At 42.9% G+C, this 21,900-nt stretch overlaps 1 protein-coding gene across 1 annotated transcript in view; it reads left to right on the top strand.

Annotated features, from left to right (window-relative positions):
* The window catches only part of PGM5 (phosphoglucomutase 5), a 179,264-nt gene that overhangs the window by 139,332 nt on the left and 18,032 nt on the right, over positions 1-21,900 (top strand). Inside the window, exon 9 of the mRNA XM_082245045.1 lies at positions 6,328-6,462. Coding sequence (XP_082101171.1) covers positions 6,328-6,462 — 135 coding nt within the window. The remainder of the gene's footprint in view (positions 1-6,327; positions 6,463-21,900) is intronic.

Raw genomic sequence — 21,900 nt, 5'->3', positions numbered from 1 at the left:
CATGGTAACAAAGATGCATAGTTTATACGTTGAAAAAAGACACATGTCCATGCAATTCAACCTATGTGTGTATGTCTGTGTTATTTTTATTCTCTAACAATTCTTATTGTCCTGTATATTCTGCTTTCTGAGGAAGACATCTAAAAGATTTTTTTAAAGTTGTGGACACTCTTAGGTAGTTCCATTTCTTAAAGGAAGGAGTGCTACGTTTTTACTGCTCTAATAGTAAAGAATCCTATTCGCAATCTAAGGGCCGCTCAGGTGAAAATAATCAAACCCTCAGTGCTCAGGTGCACGTCCAGTCTGCGGTCTGAGCAACACCCAGGCAAAAAAGAAGTATTGACCGCACTCCGACACCAAAGGTGAAGAGTAGACTTTATTGAGTAAAAACATATCTTGACAGTGATACAAACATCATGGACAAAACAGGCAACAGGAAGGAGCAGTTAACGAGTTTCACAAACTAAATTCGCTTACTCATAACTGAGTGATGTGAGTAAGCGAATTTAGTTTGTGAAACGCGTCAACTGCTTCTTCCTGTTGCCTGTTTTGTCCATGATGGTTGTATCACTGTCGAGAGATGTTTTTACTCAATGTCTACTCTTCACCTTTGGTGTCAGAGTGCGGTCAATACTTCCTTTTTGCCTGGTCCTTAGAGTAAACAGTTTTCAACAGTTACTAAAGTCACCCAATATATTTGCACATTGTAATCATATTCCCTCTTAAAGCGGAGTTCCGGGCACGAAAACGTTTTTTAACTAAACATACCCCCGGGACAGTCAGGGCTAGTACATTACACAATGGCTAGCCTCTGATCTGTCCCGGTTCGCACTTACCTGCAAGAAGAAATACTCACTTATAAAATTTCTTCTCCAGCGTTGCCATCTCTGTTGTGGACAGCTGAAGCCAGCACGATCCTCTTCTGCATCCTCTTCCGTGTCTTCTTCTCCCAGAATGCGCCTGCACCTGCCCTTCTCGTCACTTCCGGTGCGGCGCCGCCCCGGAAGTGATGAGCGGGGCCGGTGCCGTCGCATTGATTCCTGGGAGCGATGACGTTCAGCTCCCAGGAATCATCGCAAGACAGGAAGTGACGGCGGAGCCGCGGCACAGAGGGAGGAAGTGCAGAATAGGTGAGTATTTTCTATCTACAATTACAAGGTGAGTAAAAAAATAAATATATACCTAAATATACCTAACTATCCAATTCCTTTTCAGGTGAAGAAGATCCAGCGGATGGGCACAAAATCGATTAGGTCGATTTTGTACCCGGAACTCCGCTTTAAGCTCCTCTTCTCCAGAGAAAATGACTGTAATCTATATAATCGATCCTCATAGCTGAAGTCCTCCTTTACTTAACTCTTTCTACTTCAACAATGTCTTTCCTGAGAATTGGTGACCAAAACTGAACTACATGAAGCACAAACATTTATCCAAGCTCTACCGCTGTGTTAGAAGGTGTGTGAGCAGAGTATCGGTGCTCTGGCTGTAGCGTGCACTGCGAGTTCATAAAAATCATAATCCGGCAACTTGAAGGCTTCTTCATTAGAAAATGTTATTGTAGCACAAAAGCCAATAGCAAAATCCAATAAATGCTAACACGTTTCAGCCGAAGCCTTTCCCATAGCATACAGAAATGACATTAAATCAAGCTTATATACTTATACAATCCCTCTCAAGACCATTGTCTCAAGTATTTGTTTAGAGATATTACAATAATTATGGTTCTAGATCTAAATACATAATATATGCCTGTTTAATGGTGAGACGTACACAAGAGCGACACAATGGAGGTTATTTACTAAAACTGGAGAGTGCAAAATCTGGGGAAACTCTACATAGAAACCAATCAGCTTCCAAGTTTCATTGTCAAAGCTTAATTGAACAAGCTAAAGTTAGAAGCTGACTGGCTACCATGTACAGCTACACCAGATTCTGAGTGCACAGTTTTAGTAAATGTCGCAGTTGGAAATACAGTGGTACATAAAAGTAACTCTATGCAGAAGCTGAAAATAAACTGGTGCACAAGAGTAACACTATGCAGCAGTTGAAATACACTGGTACACACAAGAGTAACACTATGCAGCGGTTGGAGATACACTGGTACACAAGAGTAACACTATGCAGCAGTTGGAGATACACTGGTACACACAAGAGTAACACTATGCAGCGGTTGGAGATACACTGGTACTCAAGAGTAACACTATGCAGCAGTTGGAGATACACTGGTACACAAGAGTAACACTATGCAGCAATTGGAAATACACTGGTACACAAGAGTAACACTATGCAACAGTTGGAGATACACTAGTACACAAGAGTAACACTATGCAACAGTTGTAGATAGACTGGTCCACAAGAGTAACACTATGCAGCAATTGGAGATACACTGATACACAAGAGTAACACTATGCAGCAGTTGGAGATTCACTGGTACACAAGAGTAACACTATGCAGCAGTTGGAGATACACTGGTACACAAGAGTAACACTATGCAACAGTTGGAGATACACTGGTACACAAGAGTAACACTATGCAACAGTTGGAGATACACTAGTACACAAGAGTAACACTATGCAACAGTTGTAGATAGACTGGTCCACAAGAGTAACACTATGCAGCAATTGGAGATACACTGATACACAAGAGTAACACTATGCAGCAGTTGGAGATTCACTGGTACACAAGAGTAACACTATGCAGCAGTTGGAGATACACTGGTACACAAGAGTAACACTATGCAGCAGTTGGAGATACACTGGTACACAAGAGTAACACTATGCAGCAGTTGGAGATACACTGGTACACAAGAGTAACACTATGCAACAGTTGTAGATAGACTGGTCCACAAGAGTAACACTATGCAGCAATTGGAGATACACTGATACACAAGAGTAACACTATGCAGCAGTTGGAGATTCACTGGTACACAAGAGTAACACTATGCAGCAGTTGGAGATACACTGGTACACAAGAGTAACACTATGCAGCAGTTGGAGATACACTGGTACACAAGAGTAACACTATGCAACAGCTGGAGATAGACTGGTCCACAAGAGTAACACTATGTAGCAATTGGAGATACACTGGTACACAAGAGTAACACTATGCAGCAGTTGGAGATTCACTGGTACACAAGAATAACATTATGCAGCAGTTGAAAAAACAGGGGCACACAAGAGTAACTCTATGCAGAAGTACATACAAGCCCATTATGGCATGAACTGTAGCGGGACAAAAAATGCACAGTTTACAAATGCTTTAAGAATTTAAACTCCTTATTACCTCTTGGTGCCGACGGCACGAAAAATACAGCCTCTCGACGGGTGAGCCATATTTGCGTACTACATTGCAAACTCAGCTATGCCAAGAGCATGGTCCCGACACAGTTACCAGTGGATAATAGAAAGCTTCTGATCGCTGCTTGTGATTGGGAGCATTCCGATCATGTGACTGCCGTGACAGCCAATAGTGGCGATCACATGATTATAGACCCCGCCCCACCTCCCGGCATCTCAAAAACCTTTAAACGGCCGGGAGGCGCCGGTGTGAAGGGGGTAAAAAAAGCCTGTGGTGTCCTAGGAGGACATCTATGCAGTGTAAATGGTTCACGTTTTTTTGTACAAACATTTTTGTTTGTTTGTTTTGGCAGTATTAGTACGTCAAACTAAAAGGAATCTCTACATAAGAATGTGAATAACTGTCCCACATTTAAAGTGTATGTTGGGGAAAAATTATTAACATTCTACAGGAATGATATAGAGTCTACAGTTTGCGCATTGCTTTTCAACATAAAGGGAGACAATACAGTTACAATACAATAAAATACAAGAGGGTTAAGAAGGCAATGCTCATAAGAACTTACAATTTAATAGGGTGGGGCAAGTGCCACAAAAAGGAATAACTGTAAAGGATAAGCTGATGAAGAAGTAAAAGTTCAGTTGTTAGTTGGAGGTGTGATAGGCTAAATGAGTTTTCAGGGATCACCTAAAGGTAGCCGAGTAGGAGATAGTCAGGCAGATTGAGGTAGGGAGTTCCAGAGCATAGGGGAGACTCTGGAGAAGTCCTGGAGATTAGCATCTAAGGAGGAGACGAGAAAGCTAGAGAGCAGGATGTCTTTGGACGAGCATAGGGGACGGTTTGGGTGAAATTTTCAGACAAGATTAGTGTTGTAGCTGGGGACAGAATTGTGGATGGCTTTGTATGTTGTTAGTGTTTTGAATATTATTCAGAGAGGGGTGGCGGACACTGAATGGTTGGTAAGGTAGATAAGTCTGGGAGCAGTATTCATGATGGACTGATGGGGGGATAGCCTATGTAGAGGTAGTCTAAATGTTAGAAAAAAACATGCAGCACATCTCTGTAGTCCATGTATTTTTCCCCATGTTTTATTCCCTTGGAGACCCTGCAAGTACAGAAAAATACCTTTTGATTTGTCAGCCTCTAATTTCCTGTTATGGGCTATCAAAACCCAATTCTACCTTGTGCAAATTAATTATTAATGGATTAGTAATGGATTTTTATTTGCATATAACCTGTATCCCTGGATCTCCTGACAGTTTTAAAATGCCGTTTTCACTGGAGAAAATCTCTGTTTATACATATTTCATTATATGTTGTTTTAAAACTTATGTTCGTGTTAGGTTTACTTTAAATGTTGATATGAGTGACAACAGTAAAAATTGATAAGAGAAATATGGGAGGTGTCTTTGCTAAATTGGTTTTAATAGTACAGACTGGAGGGCTATCATCTTGATCCTGACTTTACTTTCAGTAAAGATCAGTGACCCATTCTTGCTGCAAATTATGGCATACCATTTGTATCATGAAGGGTTCTGCATACTCAGAATTAGTGTTTGTTTTCCTATTCAGCAAGTATGTCTAGTTGTCTAAATTAATAATGAAGCATTGCCATCTAGTGTTTGTTAGTTTGAACTGCAAGTGCCAGAAATAAAATTCTCATGTATAGTAAAAGCAATAAACTGGTGCTTAAAGTGATATTAAAGACTTTGTTTTGTTTTTTTTTTTTTTATTTAAAAATAACAAACACGTTATACTCACCTGCTCTGTGCAATGGTTTTGCACAGAGCAACACTGATCTGCCTCTTTTCGAGTCCCTTGCTGTCACTCCTGGCCCCTCCCTCCTGCCGAGTGCCCCCCACAGCAACTTGCTATGGGGGCCCCTGAGCCGAGCCGCTGCTCTGTGTGTCCATTCAGAGATGAATCCACAGCTCAGCCCCACCCTCTTTCTAACTCATTGGCTCACTTAGTTTGACTGACAGCAGCGGGAGCCAATAGTGCCCGCTGATGTGTCTCAGCCAATCAGGAAGGAGAGTCCCAGACAGTCAAGGCTCTCACGCAACATCGCTGGATCGAGATGGGCTCAGGTAAGTATTAGGGGAGCTGAGAGGGGGTGCTGTACACTGAAGGTTTTTTTTATCTTATTGCATAGAATGCATTAAGATTAAAAAATAATCCTTCTGCCTTTAGAACCACTTTATAGAATATCTAAACCCAGAGGCTGAACACTGGTTTAATGTATGTATTATAGCTTTGGTTATTCTTGTCCCCTAAGGGGGACTTACATCCAGGGATGGGGGAGTTGCCTGCAGGGTGGTGAGCCTAGTTGGGGAGGGAATTGGAAGGAGTGGGGTTGACTTTGAAGTTTTTCTGTTGTATATTCCGCCCTGTGTGGCGAGGTGTTTTTGTTTTGTGTTGCATAAAGCTGAATAAAAATAAATTGACAAAAAAAAAAACATATCTAAACCCAAAAGGAAAAAATTTATATATTGCAGCATACCCGTTTATTGTCATGACTACATTACAGTAGTTTTCTGTTTTAGTTTTTTTTTTTTTTTCCTTCACTTTCGCCTGGTAATTTTACCAGTAACACATGTCCTGTTATAAGGTGTCTCATCTATCTTTATCTACCAATCAACTTCTGTTCAACCACCCTGTCAGATAAAAGCTGCTCAATCGCCAGCTGCAGCCAATCGCCAATATTCTATTAGCGGGGGGAGTCTCCCCAGTCAGAATACAATAGCACAGTGGGCAGGATTCTCCCATTCACCTTGAATGTGTGGATCTGGGAAATGGCCATGCATGGCCAGCTTTACAGGCAGTCTGAATAGACTCTTCCCAACACGTTTCGGACACTGGACATTATTAGTTGAAATCTAGAAAATATATAAATCTTTTTAATTATTCAAAGAAATAAACATTACCTGTTACCAAGCACATTGTACTACTACAAAAAAAAAAAAAAAAAAATCAATGGGTAGCAAATATCATTCTAGTTAATGTAATTTATACTGTGCTTTTGCTTTCTAGGGACTCAGAATTATATTTGCAGATGGATCAAGGATTATATTTCGACTTAGTGCCTCAGGCTATGTGGGAACCACTCTACGAATTTATGCTGAAAGCTATGAGAAAGATCCAGGCAGACACCATAGGGAGACACAGGTAAATGGCCATTGTTTTTACTTTTGTATCAGACTGTAACATATATTCTTTGTTAATATGCAAAAATAGCTTATTGGGCAAACTTCGTAGGTATGTTTATAACCTTTCACTGCTGGAGCCAGTTTTTCATCTTTTTGAACACATGCTAAAATGCACATTTTAGGCCTGATGATTACTTAAAACCCCAAAACATTATATATTTTTAAAGCAGAGACCCTGTAGAATAAAATGGTGGCAGTTGCAATTTTTTGTTTCAGTTAAGAAATACACTCAAATAATTTATCATCCACAGACACAATATAAATATATATATTTTTTCATATAAAAGATGAGGTTGTGTTAGGTAAATAGATACCAAATATGTCAAGCTATAAAATTGCGCATGCCTGGGAAATAGTGAACAACTTTGATGCACAAAATGTATTTTACCGCTCATCTGTATAGAGTTAACATTGAACACTGGCCCTAGAACTATTACTTTCACTCTGGTGTGTACAATGCTACTTAATATGTGTGACCCCATCATTTATGTACAAGTGAAAATCAGACACAAGCATTTTTATAAAATTTCAATGTTTTGAACTTTTTGTACTTTATACCATGTAATAGCAGATAGCAGGTGACAGGTTCCTTTTAATGAGATATCAGGGGGGCTATCAGACTCCCAATGTCACCTGCAGCACTGTGATACAGGGTAAGATCAGAGGAGTTTAGAGCCCTAAGACAGTACGTGATGCTGCGAGGGATAAGCTGCGGTCTCCTGGTGCGGGACGCGCTGATCTCTCTGTGTTGATCCGGCAGCGTGTGTCCGTAGGATGGAGGGCCGTGGTGTCACTTCCTGGTCGACTCTGCGTGCTTGAAAGGCGACGCGTTTGCGGAGCATGCGCTCCTTCTTCAGGCCGTCTGAAGGACGCGGCGGTTCTGCCCGCGATCATACGCTGACATGTGAACGGAGCCTTAGACTTCACAAAACAAGCAAAAAAAAAAAACAAAAAACAGTCTTCAGCAAAAATAAAGCTAACACTCCATAACCCTGGATTCATGAAAAACAATACGATGGCTCACCACCAATATACTAGTCCAATACCTGGGTTAAGGTCTTGTCTGTTTCAAGGCACCGCAAAGACCACAGGGGTTCAGCAAACAGCTTCTTAGTTGCCAGACAGTCCACACCTGCTCATAGTTGTGAATTACTCCCCTTCACCTCATAGACACCTGCTGGCTGTTTTCTGTTCCTTTTCCAGACTCTTGTGCAGGCGGTTAAACCCTGAAGTGACCAATGTCCCTTTAATCAGGGGTTGGAGGCTCTTTCTCCCTAAACCTTTTTAATTCTGGGTCCCAAAGAGGATTTACCATTCCTGAGATAACTGTAATTCAGTCCACTTCTCTCAACTGGACTACCCCTCACCCTGCATGGGTGAGGATCCCTGAGTATTCAAAAATGTGTTTTAAACTCTCCCTTAACCAGTTCCCGCCTGGCTTATAGACAAATGATGACTAGACAGGACATTCGCCATGACGGTGGAAGTCATATGACGTCCTCCCAGAATGCGCCTCGTGCACGCCCCACGGTCCACGCTGCAGCATGATCTGTCACTCGCTGTGTCCACCGAAAAACAGCGGGTGACTGATCAGTGTACTGCCTGCTGCCAGTACTGTGTGATCACTGACCAATCACAGCAGATAATATGACAATTGTACACCATGGATGGCTTTCATTTATGCCATGTTGATCTCTGTGATTGGTCACAGTGATCACATGGTACAGACAGTGTCATTCACAGCCCACCTGTACCATGTGATGAGCTGTGTCTAATCTCAGCTAACCACAATAGTAAATACTGAATAAATCAATTTTATTCAGTAAAAATGGTTGCTTACAACAGTAAGATTCACCAGTATAAGCAATCATAATGTAAAAAAAAAAAAATGTATCCTGATCAATTTTTCCAGCGTAGTACAATATTACTATGCATATTGCTCTGGTCACAGTGTGTTAAAAAAAAAAGTAAATTAAAGAAAAAAAATGTAATTTTACTTACTGACATCAGTCAGTATCCCTGATCACCGCCACACCAGTTATATGGTGAATCTGTACTGCACTGGTGACAGTATGTAGAAAAAACGAATTGTGACGAAAACCATTTTTTAATAATTTCTTCATTTTCCCAAAAATTGTGACAAAAAAAAATACAACTTCAAAAACCTCACCATACTTCTTAATAAATACTTTGGTCTTTCTACTTTACAAAAAGTGGTCATTTGGAGGATATTTGTACTGTCCTGATGTTTTCAGGCCTCAAGAAATGAGAGAGGCTGTCAGTACATCAGAACTCATCAATTTTCAGATATATATACCATACTTTGTAGAATGTAACTTTCCTACAGACTAGATATTATATACCGATTTGGGTTATTTTCACCAAAGAAATTAAGCACAATACAGTTTGGTCTAAATTTATGAAGAGAGAATATTTATATGCAAAATATTATATCAGAAATTGAGGAAAACATGTTTTTTTTTCTAAATTTTCGTTCTTTTTTCGTTTATTTAGAAAAAAAAAAAAAAAACCCCAGTGATGATTAAATACCACCAAATGAAAGCTCTTTTTGTGTGAAAAAAAAAGTAAAATTTAACTTGGGTACAGTGTTGCATGACCACGCAATTGTCAATAAAAGTAGTCAGAAGACTCACTACAGTTCAAGAAACATGAAACTGAAATGAAATGAAGCTTTCTTTAGTTTGTTGTCTTTACAGTTTAAAGGGGACTATAGAGCATAAAACATTTTTCCTTTAACAGCAAATTATATTATTATGTTTTATTAATACAAAGCATGTACCAAGGGTGTCATCATTACCTAGGGCAGCATGATGTCAAAATACAGCTCTCACGTATCATTTATAACCCTCTCCTGGCAGCATGTACTGCAGGCTACCTATCATAGGTGCTGTTAGTGACTGTGAACAAAGTGGAGCTAAACACTGCGATAATTACCTTTACTTCCCAGACGCCTGCATTTTCGACCCGGCTTTTTTCAGGTGCCAGGCTGAGGCTGTCTTCATTGACCAGCGGCGGATGGTGTTACTACTGCACATGCGCAGGAGCGCAGTCATCCCGGTTTACAGGCATTTGTGCAGCTCAGTGTACATTTCAAGGAACACTGCAAGCCAGGGGCGTAACTACAGGGGTTGCAGGGGTTGCGATTGCTACCGGGCCCCATGCTCCAGGGGGCCCAGTAGAAAACCAGTGGGTGAACTTCCAGGATTGCAAAAGTCACACTTGCGACCGGGCCCTGGCATTGCACCACTGTGGGGAGGCCCCAAGATTGCAGGAAGGGAGCCCACTGCAGAACTTGTGAAAGGATCCTGCTGCGGGACCGTAATAAAAGGCCATGCAACGAGAGTAAAGAGCCCCAGGATTAGTGGGAAGAGCCCTGGGCTTGAAGGGAAGGACCCCGGCCAGGGATCTGGGGGGGCCCTTCATGTTTTCTTGCATCGGGGCCCTGAAGGCTCTAGTTACGCCTCTGCTGCAAGCAGACAGGTAGGTTGCAAAAAAAACAGCCTGCCTGCTTGCAGTTTTTTTAAAGCGGGACATAACGTTTTACTTAACCTAGGAGCCTGCATTCACTATATCTGGTCTTCCACAGTACACAGAACAAGGAAATGCAATTATTTTAATAAATATAAACTGGTAAATACCTTTTCTTATCAGTAGTATATAGCAGTCTTCTGACATCTATCAGTTACTGGTTAAAGCTTGTAGGAGAAGTTTCTATTCCCCCTGATTGTCCTATGAGGCTACAGGACCCCTGTCCCTCTGTCTGGAGAGTGCTGATTGGCCCTGTGCTGATCACATGCACCCTCCCAAGAAAAAAAAAAACTCTCTAGCAATACACACCAAACTGAGCATGAGTAGAGTGCCACCAAGGCTCTCTACTGTCAGGAGATGGTTTGGGGACTGTGGAAGAAGGAGAGGATCAGAGAAGACAGGATCAAACAGCTGTTTTACACAAGATCCACAGGATCAACCTCTTATTCCACAGTGGGTATAACAAGCATGCTTTACTTCATATACAGAATGAATTTACTGAATTTAATTTAAAGTGATTGTAAAGGTTAGTTTTTTTCTCTTAAATACCAAACATGTTATACTTACCTGCTCTGTGCAAGGGCTTTGCACAGAGCAGCCCCAATCCTCCTTTTCTGGGGTGCCCCGGCATGGCTTCTGGCTCCTTCTCTTCATCAGGTGCCCCTACGGAAAGCCGGGCACGCTCATGAATCCTTCTGCTGCGTCCATTGACACAGACAGCAGGACTTAACCCCACCCCCTGGCTCCCGTGTCACTGGATTTGATTGACTATCAATCTATCCAATGATGACCCAAGACAGCGGCTGGAGCCTCTGGGCTCGTGCTCATCGCTGGAATGATCGGGTTCAGGTAAGAAAAAGAGGGGCTGAGGGGGGCAGCTGAAGCAGAAAAGGTTTTTCTCCTTACTGCATAGAATGCAGTAAGGTGAAAAACCCTGAGACTTTAAAACTCCTTTAAGTTCTGCTTTAAGAGTCCAAAATTGCCTGAAACTCTAATGATGTTTATGTATACCTGCTAATACATCTCCTAACAAAACAACGTCACAACTAGATAAGGACATGTGACATGACAGAATGTTCCCATCTAAAGCGAGTGCAGTTTAATGCAGTCTAAGAAACTGTGAACACGTGAAGATTGCTAGTACATAACACAATACAGACACTGGAACATCCTTGAGTAATTGTTACAGCTGACGCCACTTATAGAATCATCAGTAAAATAGAGTTATGTATTACAAGTTCCCCTGTTTAGTCAATGATTTCTAGAAGTCATGAAACTGGGATGTATGACCTTCCATAAGAACAGTAAAATCTTAATTCTCGTTACAAAAATAACCTCATAAAACACAGCAGCAGTGCAATGAATACATTAATTCATAGTGGTGTCTTATGTGAACAACAAATATGACGTGTTTTCAGAATACTAATTAACCATACCCACATTTTGAAAGCAAGTAGAGGGAAGAAAACATGTAGGTGTTGTCTGTAAGATCCAATCAGATTCCTGGTTTGCTGTTACATGTTATGACTGAAGACTGACTGCCGGTTAATTACTTTTTTCAGCACCTTCACTGTTTCTGTCTACAAAAAGGGGAAATATGTTGCACTGTTCATCAACATACTTGAACATAAATGTTCCTTCTGTCTTTGAGAATGCCAAATTGTGGGCTGCTGAAAGTTCACTACCCTTTTACATGCCAATATTGCAAACATTTATCGCAATTTTTTATTGTGTTTGAAGTCTATGTAAACAAAATGACATTTAAAAGAGAGATGTAAACTTAACAAAAAAAACATTTATACTCACCTAGACGGATGCAGCATCAATCCGATGCTGCATCTGTCCCCTGCTGGCTCTGTAGTGAGAACTGAGCAATTAAGCACCGTTGATCACACAGTTCTCCCCTTCCGCTCTGAGCAGAGAGCTGTGACCGTCAGTCTCCGTCTTTCCACTCTGCCCCTTCCGGTGCTCACTGGAGCACTGAACTATGGAGGGGGTGAGAGGAACTGGCTCAGGCTCTTGACGGGTTGCTAAGAGGCTCAGCCAGGTTCCATGCCAGGCTTCTGGGTGGATCCCGACCATGTGGTTGGGATCTTTTCAGAGCCTGTACCAGCTCTGGACCAGCTCTGGACATCAGCTGATTTGAGTCACAAACTGCCACAAATGGGCCACAGGAGTGCAGAACTGCACTCCTGTGACTTACAGAAGTATAGCCAAAAAAGCTTTGGCTATCCTTCTCCTTTAATTTGCTAAATCACTTTTTTAATAACATTTGGCATATTTTGTTTTTTCATAAAATCCTGTTTTCACCTTTTTTACATCCTTTGTTGCACATCAGGGCTGCTGATTTCCTGTAGCAACCATTATGAGGTTGAAGGATTATAAGAGGTGCATGAAAGTCAGCCAGCCCCCAGTCTGATGTACTCACCCTCCAGTCTGTCACCAACCAAGTAGACCTGCTTGTCTCACACAAAGTCCCATAGGAAATTAGGGATTGAAAGGCATTGTGCTTTACAGGCCATGCCCCATATATAAAATCCCTATCTGTCTTTATACTGCATCCACCAAGGGGATGGAGGTGTCATGCTTCTCAGCTGGTCCTTTCCAGTTTGTACCATGGTTACAACTTAGTTATTTGAGTTTTGAGACAACAGACCAGTCATGGATGAGGGTGGGTTGGGGGAGGTTGGGCTGTCTCCCTCCCACCTGTTCCCCCATCCATCCATTAGCAGTCATGTGCTTCCAGTGTGGAGACACTAAATTAGGAGTGTTAGGACTGCAGATTTAACAGGGTGCCGTGAAGTGGCTCTGCAGCTTTCACATGCATTTGCATACATACCACTGGTCATTCGGTCTGCATGTTTGGTGTCCCTCTTTTCTCTGTTACTTATCCATCTGGTAAGCAGCCATCTTCATTGGATTGACACCCCATACACTCTTTTGCTTGCTCTTTATTCATTTAGCATTCGGTAAGGGGTACCTACGGAGTTTATTTGGTGTTTGGTGTCTTATTCTCCCTCATGCACTGACTCTCCCCCCACGAGACCTGTTGTGTGCACATCACTTGGGTGTTTTTTGTTTGTTTTTTTGGTTTTACGCTATGGCGTTTGCCTTGTTTTATTTTTCATAAATTCAACCTACACGTTGCTGGAGTTCCATACTGACATCACAAGGTCCCTCGATTCCCAACATCTGAGGCGTATCTGGAGTCTCCTTTTACTGTTCGGCCTTATATTATTTTATTTCTGGTAAGCGGTACCTGAATAGGGCTTGAATATTATTTCTTGGTGCTTAACCTCATTTAAGTTGGATTTACACTATGGTGTCCATTTTCTTTTACTTTAATGCCCCCTGCTGAGAAGCCCCAACGTCATTGGGTGAATAGTGTGTCACATCCGCGAGGATAATTGAATACTCATCACTTGGCTTCTCTATATCAACCATTTGGTAAGGGGTACCTGCACAAGTTTTCAACAACTTCATTTTGTTACTGGACTTTTTTATGGACTATTTCAGTTGATGGTTCAACATACAGCGCAGCTTATTTTTTACTATTTATTTTGGGGTGTCTGTCGCACTTGAAGTTGCTGCTTATTATTGGTTTGAATTAGCGCAGTTGTTTTCTTTAATTTTCATTTGCAAATGTGTGTCAAATAAACCCCTGTTCTTTGTACCAAGAGACAGGTCTATTTGGTTGGTGACAGACTGGAGGGTGAGTACATCAGACTGGGGGCTGGCTGACTTTCATGCACCTCTTATAATCCTTCAACCTCATTTTTTTCTTGATATAGGAATGGAGACGCCGGGCACTACCTGCTGGGGTCTCACTTAAAGTCCCACCTAGCCTATTGTGTTTTCTTTATAACCATTTTCTGTCTACATGTCCTCCAATTATTGCTTCATATAAATTCTCAGGGTGGGTTTTCCTGAGTTGTCCTTTCTCCTAACATTTTTACTGCAGAGCATTCACAGTGCTCTCTCCGTCCCCTGCCTTGGCATCTGTAAGACGCCCAGAATGGAGCTGAGTGTTGAGATGATGTAGCTCCACTGTGCATGCGCAGGAGTTACAACATCACCTGCTGCCCATTGGGATACCGGGCCCAGAAGAAGCAGCGGAAAAGAAGGTGGCAGTGGATGGAGTAGTGACAGGAGAGCAGTCTAGGAGATGAGTCTACAATAATGTTTGCTGTGCGTTCTTGCAAATCTTTGAATATGGGACCCCCTTCCCCTACGCAAGCTTCAGTTTAGCTCTTCTTTAAAAACTAAGACTCCAATTTTTGCAAATGGCCTGACATGTTTTCTTCAAAATGTTTTTATATACAGGTTCCTCTGATAAAAGTGGAATATCATCACTTTTATTTCAGTAATTCAATTAACCACTTGCCTTCTGTGCACTTAAACACCCTTCCCATCCAGGCCAATTTTCTACACTGTACCCATATGAAATTTTTATAATTTTTTTCACACAAATAGAGCTTTCTTTTGGTGGTATTTAATCATCTCCGTTTTTTTTATTTTTTACAAAAAAAAGAATAAACACAGAAAATTTTGAAAAAAAAAAAGTTTTTCTTATTTTCTGCGAGTAAATTTTGAAAATAAATTTTTCTCCTTCACTGATGTGCGCTGATGAGGCGGCACTGATGGGCACTGATAGGCTGCACTGATGGGCACTGATGAGGTGGCACTTATGGGCACTGATGAGGTGGCACTTATTGGCACTGATGAGGAGGTACTAATATGCTGCACTGATGAGCACTGATAGGCGGCACTGATAGGCGGCACTGATAGGTGGCACTGATAGGCAGCACTGATGCGCACTGATAGGCGGCACTGCTGGGCACTGAGAGGTGGCACTGAGAGGTGGCACTGCTGGGCACTGAGAGGCGGCACTGACGGGCGGCACTGATGGGCACTGATAGGCGGCACTGATGGGCACTGGTGGATGGCACTGATGGACACTGATGGGTGGCACTGCTGAGCACTGATGGGCGGCACTGATGAGCACTGATGGGTGGCACTGATGAGCACTGATGGCAGCACCATCAGTGCCCACACTCAGTGCCCATAGTGCTGCCAGTCAGTGCTCATCAGTGCCTAGATGAGCAGGCACTGATGGGCACTGACTGACAGCACTATAGGCACTGATTGTGGGCATTGATGGGGGCACTGATGGCGGGCACTGTGGGCACTGATGGGGGGCACTGTGTGTATGTTTTTACCTTTAGTAATCAGGGCACTGGTGATCAGTGCCCTGATTACATTCCTGTGTGTCCCCGGCGCTGTGAGGCTCCCCCTCCTTCCTCACACTGCAGGCTCTGTGTGAGGAAGGAGCGCCGGCGATGAGAGATGATCTCATATGTTTACATATGAGATCATCTCTCATTGGACGGCTTGATCACGTGGTGAATGGCCGCTGTGATTGGCCATTCACCACGATCTGTGATCGGCTGTGTCCAAGGGACACGGCCGACACAGATTCTCCCCGATGCGCGCTCGCGGGAGCGCGCGGGGGGCGTGACACTGGGAGGCCGTTTAAAAACGGCCTCCCGAAAATTCAAGTCCGCGCTGCAGCCGTATATAGGCTGTAGCGCGGATGGCAGGAAGTTAAAAAAGTGATGCATTGCACACAGAGTGATATATTTCAAGCATTTCTTTTTTTTAATTTTGATGATTATGGCTTATAGCTAGTGAAACCCCAAAATTCAGTATCTCAGAAAACTATAATATTACATAAGACCAATAAAAAAAAAAAAAAAAAAGGATTTTTAATAGAGAAATGTTGGCTTAGTGAAAAGTATGTCCATGTACAGTATAGTAGGGACTTAACACTTGGTCAGGGCTCCTTTTGCATAAAGTATTGCATTAATGCAGCGTGGCATGGAAGCCATCAGCCTGTGGTACTGCTGAGGTGTTATGGAAGCCCAGGTTTCTTTGATAGTGACTTTCAGCTCATCTGCATTGTTGGGTCTGATGTCTCTCATCTTCCTCTTGACAATACCCCACAGATTCTCTATGGGGTTTAGGTCAGACAAGTTTGCTGGCCAATCAAGCACAGTGATACCATGATCATTAAACCAGGTATTGGTACTTTTGACAGTGTGGGCAGGACCTCCCCATTTGGGTCCAGACTGACGAGGCCGCAATCCGCACCTCAAAACAGGTGCTGTTTGCCCCCCTTTAGGCCTGATATGCTACACGTTGCTGTTACATGTCGTGAGTGTTCCTGGTCAGGTGACCTGCTGCCTGGTCTTTTGTGAATTACTGGATTATGCGTTAATACAAGTTTGTTCTTTGCAACTTGAGTCTGTGTAATTACTGCCGCTGTATGACACTGCATCTCCCCACACTTGGCGGCAGTCAGCAGGATATATCCCTTCTTACAGCAGGTACAGAAGAAGGAGAAGGCACCATTATGGCACCGCTAATGATGCGGCCCTGGTGCCCAAGTTTATTGGCTCCAATACTCCCCTGACTGAGTGGGAGAAGACAGTTGAAAACGATGCGCGCTTGTATCAGGTTCCCGCCTGGCTGATCACGGAGCTGGCCTTTAAATCCTTGGAAGATGATGCTCATTAAGTGGTTATCGTGCTGCCAGAAAATCAGTCTACCCTATAACAGATTGTGACACATATAGAGGACCTGTTTGGAGAGAACATGATGATCCCAGAGTTAAGGCGCAAAGACAATAGGAGAATGAGAACCCCACTAATTTTGCAGCACCACAAAACCTCTGCAAACACCTGGAGAAGAGGGATGCACACGGCTGTGCCGATATCACTAACTTGGATCACCTGTTGAGGGACCAGTTTGTGGTAGGATTAAAAGCTGGCCCAGTTACAGTAGGAGGGCTCTACAATACCAAATCAGAGCGCAACCCGCCATCTCTTTCCATGATGTGGTGGTAAAAGCAGTTGCACAGAAGCAAGAAGATGCAGAAGCATCTGTGGCAGTGACAAAAAGGTATGACCCAACACACATTAAAGAGGAGGTCCTAGCACCAGCACCACTGTCAGCCATACACACAGCGCTTGGATGTGGCCTCTCTAAAAACAAGTACTGTTCTCACTCAAGTGAAATTCAGTTTCTTCCTCCAAGGGTGAGAGCCTGTTACGGTGTAACTCAGAAGAAGACCGCAAGTGGTCAAAAGCTCACTCAGGCCGTCAGCAAAGTGGTGGCTCCCGGGGCAGAGGGATGACCCCCTGGACAATCAACACAAGGTCTCAGAAAAGCAGAGTCTATGGTCATGCCAAGTCCAGTGGTGGTTGCCCTTGTTAATGGCCAAGAGGTCCCATGCCTGATTGACACAGAATCAGAGGTCACTGTCATGGAATATGATTTCTATGCCCAGCGGTTCGGGACACGAGGCCATCCTGGTTATCCCTCAAGGCGACCAACAATTTGCCAATCCTGGTCGAAAGAGTCACCTGAGTGAGGATCCAGACTGACGATCAAGTGGTGGACTGAGTAGGAGTAGAGGCAACTCGCAGCCCAGTAAGCTCAGCAGTACATATTCTGGACATAAATGTTTTAAAGACCTGGACTTGCCCTGCTTACTGGCCAAGTTTAAACATTATGGCCAGTGTGCACAGTGCTATGGTCTGAAAGCTGTATGGCACTCCAAAAGACAGTTTGGTCTCTTTCCATTGGGGCTCACAAGAAACTTCAAGGGGTCACAGTAATAGTGGAACCCTGCAAGAAGGAGGTGGTGCCAGGGGAGTGGCTAGTGGCACGCACCTTGACTAAAGTTCAAAGAGGAAATGTCCTGGTGAAGCTTATCAACCTAGGGACAACCCCGGTTGCATTCCCAACCATGCCACCCTAGCAGACCTGTACATAGTGCCCTGTCACTGCATCTAGGAGGCTCAACCCAGAGTAGAGGCCATTTGTGCTGCAATACAAGCAGCAATTTCCTTGTTGAATGAGTCACAATACAAGTTTCTGCTGTAACAACTGGACATTCTCTTTTGGGACAGTCCTCTACCACAGCAGAGACCACTTCACCAAATACTCGAAAAGAAGCAACTGTTTTTTTTCTGTCAGCCTGAAAGACTATGGCTATACCGGAGCCATTAATCACCCAATCCTTTTCCCACAGCGCTGTGCCAGGAGTTTAAGGACTTGCTCTGCAACATGCTACAGAGTGGTGTGATTAGAGAATGTCAGAGTCCGTGGGCTGCTTACATGGTTCTGAAGCGAAAGAAAGATGGAAACTGGCGGTTTTGCATAGACCTCTGCAAATGAAACACTTGCACTTTGCACTCATTGGGATGCTTACCCACTACCCCGGGTAGAGGAGTCACTTATGACTTTGGGTATAGCCAAGTACATCTCCACCCTTGACCTGGCAAGTGGCTAGTGGCAAGTCCCAGTGCAAGATTAAGATTGTTAAAAAAGACCTTCAAGGATCACCTCAAGCACCTGGAACGGGTGTTGGTGAAAAATACCAAGAACAAGTGAGGCAGTAAGCTGGAGCCCAAGTGGGAATGTACCCCCTATTGAGTTGAATAACAACCATTCCCTCTGACTCCAATGTATTACGTAATCTCAAAAGGACCTAATCCTATTAAGAGACATCTCCATCGCAACCTGCTAAGGCCCTGTGTGTTAAGTGGTGACTGTTCCTCCAAACCAGCAGGAGATCAGGAGATAATTGATCCTATGAATGTCTCACCTATACTGTAAGTTCCCATTGGTACCTACCTCCTCTCTTGCTTGAGCCTCCAGGCCTCTCCTGATCTGGGAGCAGGAGGCCCCAGTACAGCGACTACGTATAATCCAGCCACTCCTGTGAGTTCCACCTACTGTCAACAATCAGCCGAGGATTTGGACTTGGACCTAGGTAACGGGGGTATAAAGGGCCCAATTGACCCTTATCCATCTGTGGCCCTGGAGTCACAACCAGAACAGAATCACCTGCAACCTGACTCCCCAGAGCATACTGTGGCCCATTGGCCTTTGTGGTCTAACAGAGGCCAGCTTCCTGCAAGATCCTCTGATTATGTTGTTTGAACTTGTACCTGTTATGCTTTAATTATGTTCATTGCATTTTCTTGTTGTTCCTTCCTTACTGTGTTGCAATGCCAAGGACAGCATCAGTAAAAGAGGATGGATGTGTAGGCAGGTGCAGTCTACTTTTTCCACTTTAGGTTGGGCTCAGCCGCAGCAGCATTGCAGGGGACGGGAAATCAAGAGTAACATGGTTCCTATATGGTTTCCAGGGTCACTGGGGAAGCTATTCAATTGCATGCTGCCACCTCATGTGACTATAGCAGCCTTCTTGGATCACACAGAGCCTATTTAAGGTCCTGGCTCCCAGGCTTGGTGCATATTTCACATATGGGTAGTGTGGGGACAGGTCACCCATCTGACAGGGACAGTGATTACCAGCAGGAAGAGGTTCATGATGAGTGGGGAAAGTAAAGGGACATGCCATCCTACCTGGAGACCTCCCGATTTTGGTCTGGACCGGCGGGGCCACTTTCCGCCCCTCATAACAGGTGCTGTCAGCACATCTAAAACCTGCTCTGCTACACATAGCTGTTACATGTTGTCCATGAGTGTTCCCAGTCGGGTGCCCACCTGCCGGGTCTGTTGTGAATTACTGATTTCTGTATTAATACTAGTTCTGTTCTCTGCAATCAAAGTCTGTATGACTGTATTGACTGAAGGCACCAAATGCTCATTGACACATAAACTTAGCCTTTGGTCAAAAGCTAACTAAGCTTAAACCTGCTCCCACCCTCATTCTAAACCCTATGCTAACTACCTTGTAAAGGAAAGAGGAGAGAACAACAACAATGACTGCAGAGCCTGGGAAGTGATGCCACCTCTAGACTTACTATGGGGCATCCATTGTCCCTGTCCCTTCTCTACACTGAAGCCGGTGCTGGGACCCAATCACATGATTGGGCTGGAGTGCCCTTAAATTAGGTAAGTATGCACATCTTTCCTTTACAGCAGAGGTCCCCAACCCCTAGGCTGCGGAGAGGTTTTGGTTCATGGCCTGCTGGGGGCTGGGTCACGTAGTGGGGTTGGGTGGTGGTTGAGCGAGCTGGAGAGGTTGGGGACCGCTGCTTTACAAGGTAGGTAGCATAGGGCTTAGAATGGAGGTGGGAGCAGGTTTAAGCTAAGTTAGCTTTGAAGCAGACTTCTACTTGATTCTTTTTTCTACTGTGTATTGAATTTCCAGTTTGGATTATAAGAAAATCCCCCCTAAATTATCTATTCAAATAAATATTATCCTAATTCAACTACTCAAAGGTGTCCAATTTTTTTGCAGGACATTCAAAGGTGTGTCTCTTCTGTTTTAGTTCTTTTAATATTGGTGATTTTCAAAAACATCAATTTGGCATCAGGTTTTTCTTTCCATGTGCACCTTTGCTGCTCATAAATTGAAGAGCTGCTTGCTATTTTCTTTTCGCTTCAAAAATCACAGAAACAACAACTGTACCTAAAGAGCCTATAAAATAAGTGGTAATAAATTGTTGTGAACTTTTAGGACAAATGCTGAGTGAACATAGCTGGGATGTTGTAATGCTTATGGAATAAGAGTTTTTATGATCTACCCCTTTATAAGCTAATATAAAATACCTGAACTGTGCATATTTCAATAGATCTGTTATGACAGTGAATCAAAATGTTTCATATATCTGTGATATATATGGATAGATGTCTGATAGAAGATAGGTTTGTGATAGAAGATGCAAAGTTCAGTTGATGCTGGAGTAGGAGGATTTGTAACCTCCTGATTGGCACAGTCAGGGCGCCATTGGCTCCTGCGTCTGTCAATTAAAGTCAGTTACCCAGTCAGGAGATAGGGGACGGGGCCGAACTGCAGCTCCATGTCTGAATGGACACATGGAGCTGCAGCTCAGCTCGGGTGCCCCCATAGAAAGCTGCTCGCTGTGGGGGCACTGGACAGGAGGAAGGTACCAGGAGCAGCAAAGAGAGACCCAAGAAGAGGAGGATTCGGGCTGCCCTGTGCAAAACTAACTGCACAGAGGAGGTAGGTATGACATGTTTGTTATTTAGAAAAAAAAAAAAAACAAGACTTTACAATTACTTTAATCATAGTGGATGAAAACTATATTGGCACAGCTATATAAGTGTTTGTTATATGAAACTGTGGCAACATAATATCCTTTTCCAGCTTGAGGCTTTATGACAATTTATTTGCAAGTCTATACAGATAAATGATGTGTTCTTGTATTTGTACCAAGGGATAAGTTATTATTCACTTGGTTGTAAGGTGTAGTAGTTTATATATATGTGCTTAAGCTTTATGAGGAGTTGAATGATTTGCCTACTAGTAACAGCAACATACAACTTGTATTTTCCCTGAACAGATGTGCCTATTATGGTGGTTAACTTCATCTAGCCGTAAAAGGGAACGTTTCTCAAATTTAAAGGGGTAATAGATTCCTAGTGAATTGGGGGAGCATATTCCGAAGGCAGTCTTTTACATGCTTTAACCTCCCTGGCGGTATGATTTTGTCAGGAATTACATACCAAAAGCGGTACAATTGTTTTCATGGAAATTTGGCATTATGTATTATAGGCCTACAATTCTTAGTAATTACTGACTTAAACCTGACCAAAACAAGACTCTAGTAGACATCCCAGATGTGATAAATTTGAAACACAAACACGTGAATTATAATCAAATCAATAATATTATTTTATTATTTAATATATAATATATATAATAAAATTATACTATTGATTAGATTATAATTCATGCATTATATATATTATATATAGGTATATGTGTATGTATATATATATATATATATATATATATATATATATATATATATATATATATATATATATATAATATATAACGCAT

The sequence above is a fragment of the Pelophylax lessonae genome, assembly GCF_965119305.1.
Source record: "Pelophylax lessonae genome assembly, chromosome: 1".
In the NCBI taxonomy this organism is placed as follows: Eukaryota; Metazoa; Chordata; class Amphibia; order Anura; family Ranidae; genus Pelophylax; species Pelophylax lessonae.
This window is presented reverse-complemented; position numbering and strand designations above follow the sequence as displayed.